At 43.0% G+C, this 14,285-nt stretch overlaps 1 protein-coding gene across 4 annotated transcripts in view; it reads right to left on the bottom strand.

The window, feature by feature from the left end:
- AMOTL2 (angiomotin like 2) overlaps positions 1–13,401 on the bottom strand; it is a 370,109-nt gene extending 356,708 nt beyond the window's left edge. For 3 of the 4 annotated variants that reach the window (XR_004540616.1, XM_033958123.1, XM_033958124.1), the window contains exons 1-2: positions 13,133–13,401; positions 1,931–2,754 (exon numbers count right to left, since the gene is read on the bottom strand). Coding sequence is in view for 3 of the 4 variants with exons in the window: in XM_033958123.1 (XP_033814014.1) it covers positions 1,931–2,667 (737 nt within the window). In the remaining variant the exon portion in view is untranslated. The remainder of the gene's footprint in view (positions 1–1,930; positions 2,755–13,132) is intronic. The other variant, XM_033958122.1, reaches the window with a different exon arrangement.
- Between the last annotated feature and the right edge of the window lie 884 nt (positions 13,402–14,285).

Raw genomic sequence — 14,285 nt, 5'->3', positions numbered from 1 at the left:
ACCGGAACCTGAACAAATCTTTAAGGGAAATCAAGCACAAAAGTTAACATCCATGGAAGTGAGCCTTGATGAGGTGCGCAGGCAGATAGAAAAACTAAAAACTGACAAATCGCCGGGTCCGGATGGAATCCATCCAAGGGTTCTGAAGGAACTAAAGGAGGAAATAGCAGAACTACTGCAGCAAATTTGCAACCTATCTCTGAAAACAGGTGTGATTCCGGAGGATTGGAAGATAGCCAACGTAACGCCCATCTTTAAAAAGGGATCAAGAGGGGACCCGGGAAACTACAGACCGGTGAGTCTGACCTCGGTTCCGGGGAAAATGGCGGAAGCACTGATAAAAGAAAACATCGATGAACATTTTGAAAGAAACGAACTTCTGAAAACCAGCCAACATGGTTTCTGCAGGGGAAGATCGTGCCTGACTAACTTACTGCACTTCTTCGAAGGAATTAACAAACAAATGGACAGAGGAGACCCCATAGACATCATATACCTAGATTTCCAGAAAGCCTTTGACAAAGTGCCTCATGAACGTCTACTCCGGAAACTGAAGAACCATGGGGTGGACGGAGACGTGCATAGATGGATCAGAAACTGGTTAGAAGGTAGGAAACAGAGGGTAGGGGTGAAGGGCCACTACTCAGACTGGAGAAAGGTCACGAGTGGTGTTCCGCAGGGCTCGGTGCTCGGGCCACTGCTTTTTAACATATTCATAAATGATCTAGAAACAGGGACGAAGTGTGAGATAATAAAATTTGCGGACGACACCAAACTATTTAGTAGAGCTCGGACAAAGGAGGACTGCGAAGAATTGCAAAGAGACTTGGACAAACTAGGGGAATGGGCAGAGAGATGGCAGATGAAATTCAATGTTGGGAAGTGTAAAGTATTGCATGTGGGAAGCAAAAACTCGAGGTATAATTATGCGATGGGAGGGAAGTTTTTGAATGAGAGTGCCCAAGAAAGGGACTTGGGGGTGATGGTAGACATGACAATGAAGCCGACAGCACAGTGCGCAGCTGCCGCTAAGAGAGCAAATAGAATGCTAGGTATAATCAAGAAAGGTATTACAACCAGAACGAAAGAAGTTATCCTGCCGCTGTATCGGGCAATGGTGCGCCCACATCTTGAGTACTGCGTCCAGTATTGGTCACCGTACCTTAAGAAGGATATGGCATTGCTCGAGAGAGTTCAGAGGAGAGCGACACGACTGATTAAGGGGATGGAAAGCCTTTCATATGCTGAGAGATTGGAAAAACTGGGACTCTTTTCCCTAGAAAAGAGAAGATTAAGAGGGGATATGATAGAGACTTACAAGATCATGAAGGGCATAGAGAGATTAGAGAGGGACAGATTCTTCAAACTTTCAGAGAATAAAAAAACAAGAGGGCATTCGGAAAAGTTGAAAGGAGGCAAATTCAAAACTAATGCTAGGAAATTCTTCTTTACACAACGGGTGGTGGACACCTGGAATACAATTCCAGAGGAAGTTATAGGGCAGAGTACAGTACTGGGGTTTAAGAAAGGTTTGGACAAATTCCTGCTGGAAAAGGGGATAGTGGGGTATAGATAGAAATTTACTGCACAGGTCCTGAACCTGTTGGGCCGCCGCGTGAGCGGACTGCTGGGCGCGATGGACCTCGGGTCTGACCCAGCGGAGGCATTTCTTATGTTCTTAATCTAAGGAAATACTTTTTTTATAGAAAGAAAAGTGGTGTCATAGAATGGCCTCCAGGTGGAGGTTGTAGAAACCAAGAAAAAGACTATGTCTGAATTCAAGAAATTGTGGGACAAGCACCTGAGATCGCTCTTAGGGAAAGGAATAGATAGATGATATGGATGGGCAGACTGAATGGGCCACATAGCCTTTATCTGCTGTTATGTTTCTAATACTCAATGCCACTAGAATTAGAGAAAATTTGTTTACCTGAGTTCAGGCTGCTGGAAGATATCACATTCTCTAGAATACTGCCTAGATTCCAATGAGTATGTGATGGATGGCTTCTGGGATGCAACAAAGACTGGGAAATCTGGAGGGGGTCCAGATGGCTCCAGTTTCCTGGTGTGTGATTCCCTGGAGGTAGATAGCTGATAGTGCCTAGAAAGCTGTGGATAGCTTAGAGAGGAGCTCATGCGATTTTGACTTTTCGTGCCATTCCTTTCCAAGGACATCTGCATAAGGCGCTCACTTAATGACCTCACATGGCCATGCTTCAGTTCTTTCAGGGACTCATCTTGGCATCCATCAATCTGGGTGGTGCTTCCAGCACAGTGTAGACCCTGGATAGCATGGGCTCTATGGCAGGCTTGCCCTCGTGAGGCATAGTACTGGGAATGGATTTTAGCTTCTTCATAGGTAGGAAGCTCCTCTCCCTTATGCTGGAATTGGTAGACTTGATGCACAGGATTCTCCAGGTAAAAGTGGTCACATTGATGCTCTTGTCCCTGGGGTTCTTGCCGTTTGGAATGCTGTACTATCTGGGTCTCTTCCTGGGTAAGACTCTCCAGAGAGGACTGAGGGCTTCCATTGCTGCCACCCCCACTACGTAGAGCCTGTTGCTGGATGGCTAGCAATGTCTGGTTCTCTGTCAAGTTGCCATACCTCAGTTGTTCCTGGATGAGACGGTGTAAGACTGTTCCTGAAGAATCCTCTGCTGTCCTCATCCTTGTGAAAAGCAATGAAACCCAACACAAAAAAAATCTCACAAAATATTCTTGATGCTTTAAGGTCTGATAACCACACCAGAGAGCCTGCAGAAAAAGGAAAATATACTATCAGACATATGATATGACATTCTCTAGTTTGGATAGAGGCACTTTACCAAAATTAGAGGCTTGCTTATGGAATATACTAAAACTACTCTGATTCCAAACAATTGAGTTTCATTATAGAAAGAGTCTGGAATAGTAGGTCTTTGTATTACCACTGTATTTTTGTGGTAATACTCCAACACTATGAACTGCTATTACTGTACAATTCTTACATGTTGGATTTAGAATTCCTTGGTCTGGCTTTTACCATGTTAATACTCTGGATCAAGCACCTTATCAGACCAGTTATTACTATAGTATTCATATGGTATAAACAAAATATACTACCAATCCCCTTCTTAGTTTGTGTGTTTTAAATTTTGTTGATTACCTTAGGAGTGCTCAGAACCTTCAGGTAGAGGACCTGCAAACAGGGACATGCCCCAAAATGTGACCCCCCTTGGTCTATCACTGCACTTCCACTACTTCCACTAGTAAACCTTTCCTCTTATTATTTAATTCTTATTTTGTTATTTTTTTATGGTTTTGACTTTTAATAATATGCTTGGTGTTATTCCATGATGTCGGCTTCATTGATATAAGTTTTAAATTAAATGGCTAAGAGTTCATTGCTTGGTGAAACAAAAAAGTTCAGCTGTTATTGGCAATGCGGGGTTCTAACGCATTTCGCCACCCACGGCTGCATCAGAGAACCCACTTCTTTGCGGCAACCGAGAGGACACCTCTTAATCTTCTGTTCTTCAACATTGTGCAAGTAAATAAAAACAATATTTTAAGCTAGAAGCAAATGATACCACTATGCTTAGGGTTACCATATGACTGCAGAAAATAATAATAATAACAGTTTATATACCGCAGGACCGTGAAGTTCTATGTGGTTTACAATGATTAAAAAATGCTACAGACTGAGTAGAATTAACAAACAAGAGCTAGAGATAAACAGCTCTAGAGATCAGATATTGTGGACTAAGATTGTACAGGTCGGTTACCTAAATACTTCAGGAACATGGAGGATGGATTGAGACATCTGGGTTTTACTTCCATTGCTTTCAAACATGGATATCTCAATCTGTCCTCTTTTTTTCTGGAGCCATATGGTAACCCTATGGGGGTCATTTTATAAAGTCATTTGTGCACATATGTGATGACATACAATGTAAATAGCCTTATAAAATATCAAACTGAATTAAAGTACACTTGATTACATGAGGTGTGTACTTTGCCAGTAAGCATGTACAGGATCAGAGTTTGGGAAAAGCATTCATGGAATTCACAAGCACTTGCATAGATTATAAAATATTCTAATTTATATATGCATGGTAGGTGTGATTTCTGTTGCTTATGCTAGTACAGTAAAACCTTGGATTGCAAGTAACTTGGTTTGCAAGTGTTTTCCAAGACAAGCAAAACATTTTAAGTTTTTAACTTGATAAACAAGCAATGTCTTGCAAGAAGAGTACATACAGTATACACGCGTCACATCCTCACAATTGAGCTGATGGTTCTTCCCCCTCAGACGCTGTGGGAGTGTAGTGACTGTTCTAAACGAGTGACGTCTTGCAATGCGAATACATACAGTATTTTGTATTAAAGTTTTTGGGTTGTGGAATGAATCGTCTGAGTTTCCATTATTTCTTGTGGGGAAATTTGCTTTGATATACGAGTGTTTTGGATTACAAGCATGGTTTCGGAACGAATTATGCTCGCAAACCAAGGTTTTATTGTATTTTGTAAAGATACATAGGCACCTAAATGTCTTTATAAAATGGTGGCCAAGTAGGACCCTAGGCCAGCACCAGTCTATCAGTTAAACCATGTATGCACATTTTTGTTTCTAGTCATAAATCACAGATATGCAAATACTGTATATGCACGAGCATCATCAATATACATATATGTATCCTTCCAGACACAATTTTCTGACACAAGACGACAGGATTAGTGTTGTAACATTAGTATTAATGTGGTGATTTTTAGTGTTTGTGAGGTTAAATGGCTATTAAAGGACAGATAACACTTTGCTAACCCATCTTAGATCAGGCCCATTGCTGCATCTGTACCTAATTTTCCTGTCATATAGATTGCTTACCCATATTATTCACCATTTCTCCCCTCCTTTGACCTGTTACTTCTGGGGATGTCTCTTAGGAATGCTTGGTCATACTAGGTTCCTTGTTTTTCCACTTCCCCTTGCAGCATTTCCTGCAGGCAGGGTTGAAGGAACAGAGCTGGCTAAGCTTAAATGAATGCTACCTGGTAGCCTATAGAGCTGACAACCCAAACTCCATTACAATCAGAATTCCAGATGTATTTAATTAGAATTTCAAAATCAGTGTTTTATTCTAATATGCCAAATTCCTTACAGTTTCTGTGACCAACTCAAAAATGATGTAAGTGGTCTGTCTCTTCATCAAATTTTAATAACATTGCACTTTATTTCATTTTGCCATTAAATAATTTTATATCTTTATATTTTATAGTGCTTTTCCCAAATGATTTGATTATTTTTCCAAACATGAATGTTCAACCCACAAGTTTGAAGTAGCTGTTCTAGGAGCCAGCTATTTGTAAAGCTAGCTTACCTAGGTCCCTAAAGCTTTCTGGCACATGGAATTAGTCTTCCTAAGTCACATCTTTCAGTGGTAAAATAATGAAAAGAACCCATTGTAAAACAGGTATATAAATTCTTGTACATTAGTCTTTGGGTGGCATCAAAATAGCAAAGGCAATTACAAAATAATTTACAATCATTGGCCCATTTCATCAGTAACTGTGAAGAAACATTAATGCCTGAGGTTTGCACAATATGAGAGAGGGCTAAGGGTGTATGAGTGTCCTCTGAATTCTCTCTGTGTGCTGTTTCTCTAAATTATGTAGTTATAAACTGACATTCTCAGGATTGCTCCATCCTGTTGAAATGAAGCTTAATCATTAATTTGACATTCCACTGTATGCTACACTAAACTGATTCCCATTAATATTCTCTTAGAATTCAGAACAGTGGCAAGTTGGGGGAAGAACAAGCTCTACAGGAGGGACGGACTGCACCTGAGCGCAGCAGGAACAAGACTGCTGGCGAACAACGTCAAGAGAGAAATAGAGAAGGCTTTAAACTGAGAAGAAGGGGAAAGCCGACAGTCGACCTGACATCGTCGCTTCGGACAAGAGTATCCACTGAAGATACTGAGAGGGAAAAATGCTGGGAAGAAACAAATGATAAACTACAGGGGTCCAAGAGTCAAGTGGAACTAGAGACCAATAAGGGGAGCAAACCGCGGGAGATGGAGAAACAGATGGAAACGAGGAAACAGGCTAAGGACAAAGAAGATGCACCGCAGGATGAGGAAGAACAAAACGAAATTCAGGGGCTGACAGCCCATGAGGAGGACGGCAAGAAGAACAATTCACAAGGAAGAACAGCAGGGAAGAGAAAAAATCAGAACTTAAACTGCTTATACACAAACGCAAGGAGCCTAAGGACCAAAATGGGAGAACTGGAAGTCATGGCCAAAAACGAGGACCTAGACATTATTGGAATCACTGAAACATGGTGGACTGAGGACAACAAATGGGACGTAGTACTGCCAGGGTACAAACTCTACAGGAGAGACAGAACTTACAAGAAGGGTGGAGGAATAGCACTGTACATAAAGGACACCATTCAGTCGACCAGAATGGATACGGCAGCAAGGGCGGAAGGACTGGAATCATTATGGGTTAAATTACCAAGAGGAAATGGAGCTGACATAAAATTGGGACTGTACAATCGCCCTCCTGGACAAACGGAAGCGAACGACAAAGAGCTGGAAGCAGAATTGAGGCGGGAATGCAAAAGCGGAAGGGTGATAGTGATGGGGGATTTCAACTACCCCGGGATAGACTGGAGCCTTGGAAACTCAAACTGCGCAAGGGAAACAGAATTCCTGGAGGCTGTGAGAGACTGCTTCATGGAACAGCTTGTCAAGGAATCAACGCGAGGGGATGCCACTCTCGACATAATCCTCAATGGGCTAGGGGGACCTGCAAAGGAAGTGGTGGTAGGAGGACCACTGGGAAACAGCGACCACGACATGATCTGGTACAAATTAGAGGTAGGAACATCCAAAGTGAAGAGAACCACAGCAACGGCGTTCAATTTCAAGAAATGGAACTACGATGCTATGAGAGCAATGGTGAGAAAGAAACTAAAAAAAGGCTCAATACGAATGGAGACCGTAGAGAAAGCTTGGTCCCTATTCAAAGACACGGTGCAAGAAGCACAAAACCTGTACATCCCCAGGTTTAGGAAAGGAGGCAAAAAAAAATAAAAAATCGAACAAAGGACCCGGTATGGATAACAAATGAAGTGAAGAAGGCGATAGGTGACAAGAAGAAATCTTTCCGAAAATGGAAAAAGGACCAAACCGAGGAAAACCGGAAGGAACATAAAACATACCAGAAAAACTGTCACCGAGTGGTTAGGAAAGCAAAAAGAGAATACGAAGAGAGGCTGGCTGGGGAAGCAAAAAACTTCAAAACGTTCTTCAGATATGTTAAAGAGAGGCAACCGGCGAGGGAGGAAGTAGGACCGTTGGATGATGGAGACAGAAAGGGAGTGGTAAAGGAGGAAAAAGAGGTAGCTGACAGGTTGAACAAATTCTTCTCGTCGGTCTTCATAAGCGAGGACACATCCTATATACCAGAACCCGAAGAGATCATAAGTGGAGATCGAGAAGAAAAACTGGCGCATATAGAGATAAGCCATGAGGATGTCCTCCAGCAGATAGATAGACTGAAAAGCGACAAATTGCCGGGCCCGGATGGAATCCACCCAAGGGTTCTAAAAGAGCTAAGAAACGAAATAGCGGAAACACTCCGACAAATTTGTGACCTATCCTTGAAAACGGGGGAGATCCCAGAGGACTGGAAAATAGCTAACGTCACACCTATTTTTAAAAAGGGATCAAGGGGTGACCCCGGGAACTACAGGCCGGTAAGCTTGACTTCAGTTCCGGGCAAGATGATGGAAGCACTGATAAAGGACAGCATCTGTGAGCACATAGAAACAAACGGACAACTGAAAGAGAGCCAACATGGCTTCTGCAGGGGAAGGTCGTGCCAAACAAACTTACTGCACTTCTTTGAAGGTATAAACAGCAAGTTGGACAAAGGGGAACCCATAGACATCATTTACCTCGACTTCCAAAAAGCCTTTGACAAGGTACCCCATGAGCGACTACTTAGGAAACTGCAAAACCACGGGGTGGAAGGGGATATATACAGATGGATTAAACAATGGTTGGCAGGCAGAAAACAAAGGGTTGGGGTGAAGGGACAATACTCGGACTGGCGGAGGGTCACGAGCGGTGTTCCACAGGGGTCAGTGCTCAGACCGCTGCTGTTCAATGTGTTTATAAATGACCTGGAAACGGGGACGAAGTGTGAAGTTATAAAATTTGCAGATGACACCAAACTACAGCAGGGTTAGGACCGCGGAGGAATGCGAAGACCTACAAAGGGACCTAAACAAACTGGAAGAGTGGGCAAACAAATGGCAAATGCGATTTAATACAGAGAAATGCAAGGTCATGCATATAGGGAAAAAGAACCCGATGTTCAGCTACAAAATGGGGGGATCGGTGCTAGGGGAAAGCAACCTTGAAAAGGACTTGGGTGTGCTAGTGGATACAACAATGAAATCAACGGAACAATGTGCAGCAGCCTCAAAGAAAGCAAATAGAATGTTGGGTATTATTAAGAAGGGTATCACAACCAGGACGAAGGAAGTCATCATGCCGCTGTATCGAGCGATGGTGCGCCTGCACCTGGAGTACTGTGTCCAGTATTGGTCGCCGTACCTCAAGAAGGACATGGTGATGCTTGAGAGGGTTCAGAGAAGAGCGACAAAAATGATAAAAGGCATGGAAAACCTTTCATATGCAGACAGGTTAGAAAGGCTGGGGCTCTTCTCCCTGGAAAAGCGGAGACTCAGAGGAGACATGATAGTGACTTTCAAGATCATGAGAGGTATCAAGAAGGTAGACAGAGATAGATTCTTCAGACTAATGGGGCCCACAAGTACAAGGGGGCACTCGGAGAAGCTGAAAGGGGACAGGTTTAGAACCAATGCTAGGAAGTTCTTTTTCACTCAAAGGGTAGTGGACACATGGAACGCACTGCCGGAGGCTGTGATAGGACAGAGTACACTACAGGGTTTTAAAGAAGGATTAGATAAATTCCTGAAAGATAGGGGGATTGAGGGATACAGATAGAGGTAGAGATGGGATATAGAGAGAGTATAGATAGAGACCAAGGGGATTTAAGGGTTCAGACAATGATCACTGTACAGGTCATGGGCCTGATGGGCCACCGCAGGTGCGGACTGCTGGGCGCGATGGACCTCTGGTCTGACTCAGCAGAGGCAACTTCTTATGTTCATCAATCAAAGTAGATGGCCCTGAGACAGGCCAATCCCAAAGCTGGTATTTTAAAAAATAATCCAGGTGGGGAGTTCTCACACATGCATGTGTGGATACCCATAGAGCAGGGGTAGGGAACTCCGGTCCTTGAGAGCCGTATTCCAGTCGGATTTTCAGGATTTCCCCAATGAATATGCATTGAAAGCAGTACATGCAAATAGATCTCATGCATATTCATTGGGGAAATCCTGAAAATCCGACTGGAATACGGCTCTCAAGGACCAGAGTTCCCTACCCTTGCCATCGAGAATAAGATATGAGTGCTGAGAAGGAATAGAAAGAACTGTTACACATATAAAACAATTATATTCAAAGAATACGATAAATACCCCCCCCAAAACCAAACCAAAAATGCATGCAGGCCACTTCAATCTAGACCAGTGATTCCCAACCCTGTCCTGGAGGAACACCAGGACAGGCTTTCATTGTATGCTAATAGATCTCATGCATACTCATTGGGGAAATCCTGAAAACCGGACTGGATTGCGGCCTTCGAGGAGGGACTTTGACACCCCTGGTCTAGAGAAAGAATAATGTAATTTATTACACATCTCAAATGCTCTAGAATTCATGGGTAGGCAATTCCGGTCCTCGAGAGCTGGAGCCAGGTCAGGTTTTCAGGATATCCACAATAAATATGTATGAGATAGATTTGCATCTCAAGGAGGCAGTGCATGCAAATCCATCTCATACATATTCATTGTGGATATCCTGAAAACCTGAACTGGCTCTGGCTCTCGAGGACCGAATTGCCTACCCCTGCGTCTAGATCAGTGATTCCCAACCCTGTCTTGGAGGAACACCAGGCCAATTGGGTTTTCAGGCTAGCCCTAATGAATATGCATGAAGCAAATTTGCATGCCTATCACTTCCATCATATGCAAATCTCTCTCATGCATATTCATTAGGGCTAGCCTGAAAACCCGATTGGCCTGGTGTTCCTCCAAGACAGGGTTGGGAATCACTGATCTAGACGCAGGGGTAGGCAATTCGGTCCTCGAGAGCCAGAGCCAGTTCAGGTTTTCAGGATATCCACAATGAATATGTATGAGATGGATTTGCATGCACTGCCTCCTTGAGATGCAAATCTATCTCATACATATTTATTGTGGATATCCTGAAAACCTGACCTGGCTCCAGCTCTCGAGGACCGGAATTGCCTACCCATGAATTCTAGAGCATTTGAGATGTGTAATAAATTACATTATTCTTTCTCTAGACCAGGGGTGTCAAAGTCCCTCCTCGAAGGCCGCAATCCAGTCCGGTTTTCAGGATTTCCCCAATGAGTATGCATGAGATCTATTAGCATACAATGAAAGCAGTGCATGCAAATAGATCTCATGCATATTAATTGGGGAAATCCTGAAAACCCGACTGGATTGCAGCCTTCAAGGAGGGACTTTGACACCCCTACTCTAGATCTCTGGGGAAATTTATATTATCCTCTCCACTTGATATGAAAGGAACTATTTGACTTAACTATGATTTCACTGAATTAAAATCCAGAACTCCTCTATTGTTTTGTTGCCTCCTTTGAACTGTAAAGATGAATGGCTATGTAATGAAACTGATATAAGTAATGAAATACTGATATTTGAGTGATATTATACTGAAGTGAAAGATAAGTTATAGTAAATGTGAAATTTGTAAACTAAATGGATCTCTTCATGCCCCTCCAACTTAAACTCATATTTAATACATATTCTTGAAAATTCTAATTGCAAGCTGAGGTTGTTTTCTTCCACACTTTCCCTCATACATGAAACATCTCCTTCATATCATATATGATAACATACTATGTGGAAAGCAGTTGTTTGTACTGCAGACCTGATTGCAGTCATGATTTACCCCTCCCCCCCCAAAGTAGACGACTTCTTTACACTCCACCAATGATTAGAGACCGAGTAATTATTTCTAATACATATACCTGTACATACAACAGCAATTGAATATAACATAAGAATTGCCACTGTTGGGTCAGACCAGTGGTCCATCATGCCCAGCAGTCCGCTCACGCGACGGCCCTTAGGTCAAAGACCAGTAACTGAGACTAGCCCTACCTGCGTAAGTTCTGGCTCAGCAGGAACTTGTCTAACTTAGTCTTGAATCCCTGGAGGGTGTTTTCCCCTATGACAGACTCCAGAGGAGCATTCAAGTTTTCTACCACTCTCTGGGTGAAGACGAACTTCCTTATGTTTGTACGGAATCTATCCCCTTTCAACTTTAGAGAGTGCCCTCTCGTTCTCCCTACCTTGGAGGGTGTGAACAGTCTGTCTTTCTCTACTAAGTCTATTCCCTTCAGTATTTTTAATATATCGATCAAATCCCCTCTCAGTCTCCTCTTTTCAAGGAAGAAGAGGCCGAGTTTCTCTAATCTCTCACTGTACGGCAACTCCTCCAGCCCCTTAACCATTTTAGTCGCTCTTCTCTACACCCTTCCAAGTAATACTATGTCCTTCTTCATGTACGGCGACCAGTTCTGGACGCAGTATTCCAGGTGAGGGCGTACCATGACCCGGTACAGCGGCATGATAACCTTCTCCGATCTGTTCGTGATCTCCTTCTTAATCATTCCTAGCATTCTGTTTTCCCTTTTCACCGCCACCACGCATTGCGCGGACGGCTTCATCGGCTTGTCGACCAGTACTCCCAAGTCTCTTTCCTGGGGGGTCTCTCCGAATACCGCACCAGACATCCTGTATTCGTGTATAAGATTTTTGTTACCGAGATGCATCACTTTACACTTATCCACGTGGAACCTCATTTGCCATGTCGCAGCCCATTTCTCGAGTTCCTACAGCTTAAGCCTAAAGTTTTGGCTTTGAGAGCTACTTTTTTTTCTTAAATTCCCATGCAAATGTTTAATATCGTATGGTAATAATAAGTTTGTGCTTGTGGATCCATCTCAGCTGGAGATTTTTCTTCAGGATAAGCCTTTCTTGGAAAATGTTTTTGAAACTAATACAGAGGTTGATGATAAGTGACTTTAGATAGATGATTTGCCTGTCTGTTGAAATGAATAATTTTCCTAGGTGTCATATGAATCAATTCTCCTTTACAACCTGCACATAATTACATACAAACCTTTTAAAAATTGCTGGGTAGGAAGCCCTTTTTTCTTAAAATTAAATTTGCATTACAGAAATAATGCAGGCTAAAAAGTCATAAAACCTAATCAAATCTAAACCTCCTCCGGCATACCTCTCCCTTTTCCTGCTCTGTCTTTGTTTTCCAAATACTTCGGCCATGACATCACAGGGGTTAGTTCGGCAATTAACATTCTTTGGAAATGAGAAGGGTTGCAAAACTCGCAGAAAGCATTCACAAAACATCACAAAAAGAGAAATAATTTCCCTAAACTTAGGTTAAAAATAAGACATGCAGAGAGCTTTACTACCGTTATATCATGGTGATACAAAAGGCAGAAAGGTACAGCAAGCACACCCTTCTTTCTACAAATGAACCACTTGCCCATCAATAGCGAAAATAAGTTACTCAATTTTTTGTATAACTTTAAATCCTTTTTCAGCTTGAAGAAAAAAAAGGCTGCGATTGTCTCCGAATTCATTAAGGGGGGGAAATTATCAACGTGTGCTACCTTTAAAGCGGGTTATTGTAGCACAAGGTCTCATTTTATATGGAGACCCTGTGGTAAAATATCCTGTCTTAACGGTAGTCCATGTTGTTTTCCCCCCTAAGATGAGTGATGTTTTGCTACAAGCTGTGCTATTTTAGCACAGATCTCATTGCATATGAAATGGGACCCTATGCTAAAATAGCACAACTTGTAGTAAATTAACCTGTCTTAACAGTAGCCCAGACTGAACTTCCCCCCCTAATTAGTTAATATATCACAAATTCCTTTACTAGAATTTTTAAAAGGCTGGTAAGAAACTTACCAACTCATAGTGTGAAAGACAGGAGATTCAATAAGGATCAGATTCCGATATTTAGAATAAGATCTTCTCAGTCAACCTAAAAAAAATATAGATGCAAAGAGGGAGGAAAGACGCTGCTCGCTCCCTGCTAACACAAGCTCTGAATGCTCCAGCCTAGCTCCTCCTGTACTAATAGAACATGCATCATCAAGACTAAGAGGCTGGGCTTGCCAGCTAACTGCTATGCCAATAATGTGAGAGTTTCAGATTCCCCTGGTGTCAAAGTTAACCACAAATAACCTCCTCCTCCATCTCCTGACGGCTGTGCTGAAAGCGCCCTCTAGGGGAAGCAAGGTCCTGATGAAATGAAACTCAGAAATGCTTGCAATACACATTTCATTTGTACAGTACATGTTTGGATAAAGTAATGTGGCTGATGCTCTTGTCCACTTCAATATAAAGAAATGAAAAACAAAATAGCAATATATTTTTTTTTAATAACAAAACATTTCTCAACTAGATAACCAGCTTTGCTCCACAACCCCCACTCACTGCCTTGATCTTATCTTTTTCTCCAACTGCACTTTCTCTAACTTCTCTATCTCACTGCTCCCCATCTCTGATCGCCATCTGATAACCTTCACCCTCCCCCTCCACCATGCCTAATGTGACCATACGTCCCGTTTTCAACGGGACCGTCCTGTTGTCCACACGCACAGCTTTGGGATGCTGAAATGTCCTGTTTTCTGGGCAGTGCGTGGGGACAACGGGACAGGGGTTCATGGAGCCTGCAATCTCTCCCAACTTAACTGCCTGCCGCTGCTGTAACTTCCGGAAGGGAACGCCCAGGCACCAGCCCACAAGCCTTCTCCCCGACATCAATTCTGATGTCAGAGAGGAAGTTCTGGGCCAGACCTTCTCTGACGTGAGAATTGACGTCGGGGAAAGGATTGTGGGCCTGTTCCTGCCCCTTCCCATCTGGCAGTTCCAGCAATAGCAATGGGTGGTGGGCAGCGGACTGGGGGGGAGGAAAAGCACAGTTACTTACCATAACAGGTGTTATCCAGGGACAGCAGGCAGCTATTCTCACATATGGGAGACGTCACCAACGGAGCCTCGATGCGGAAGCCTCGCAAGCAGACTTGCTTGAAGAAACTAGAAATTTTGAGTCAGC

This window comes from Geotrypetes seraphini, chromosome 9, assembly GCF_902459505.1.
Source record: "Geotrypetes seraphini chromosome 9, aGeoSer1.1, whole genome shotgun sequence".
Classification (NCBI taxonomy): Eukaryota; Metazoa; Chordata; class Amphibia; order Gymnophiona; family Dermophiidae; genus Geotrypetes; species Geotrypetes seraphini.
Note: the sequence above shows the minus strand (reverse complement) of the source record. Positions and strands in the feature narration are given on the sequence as shown.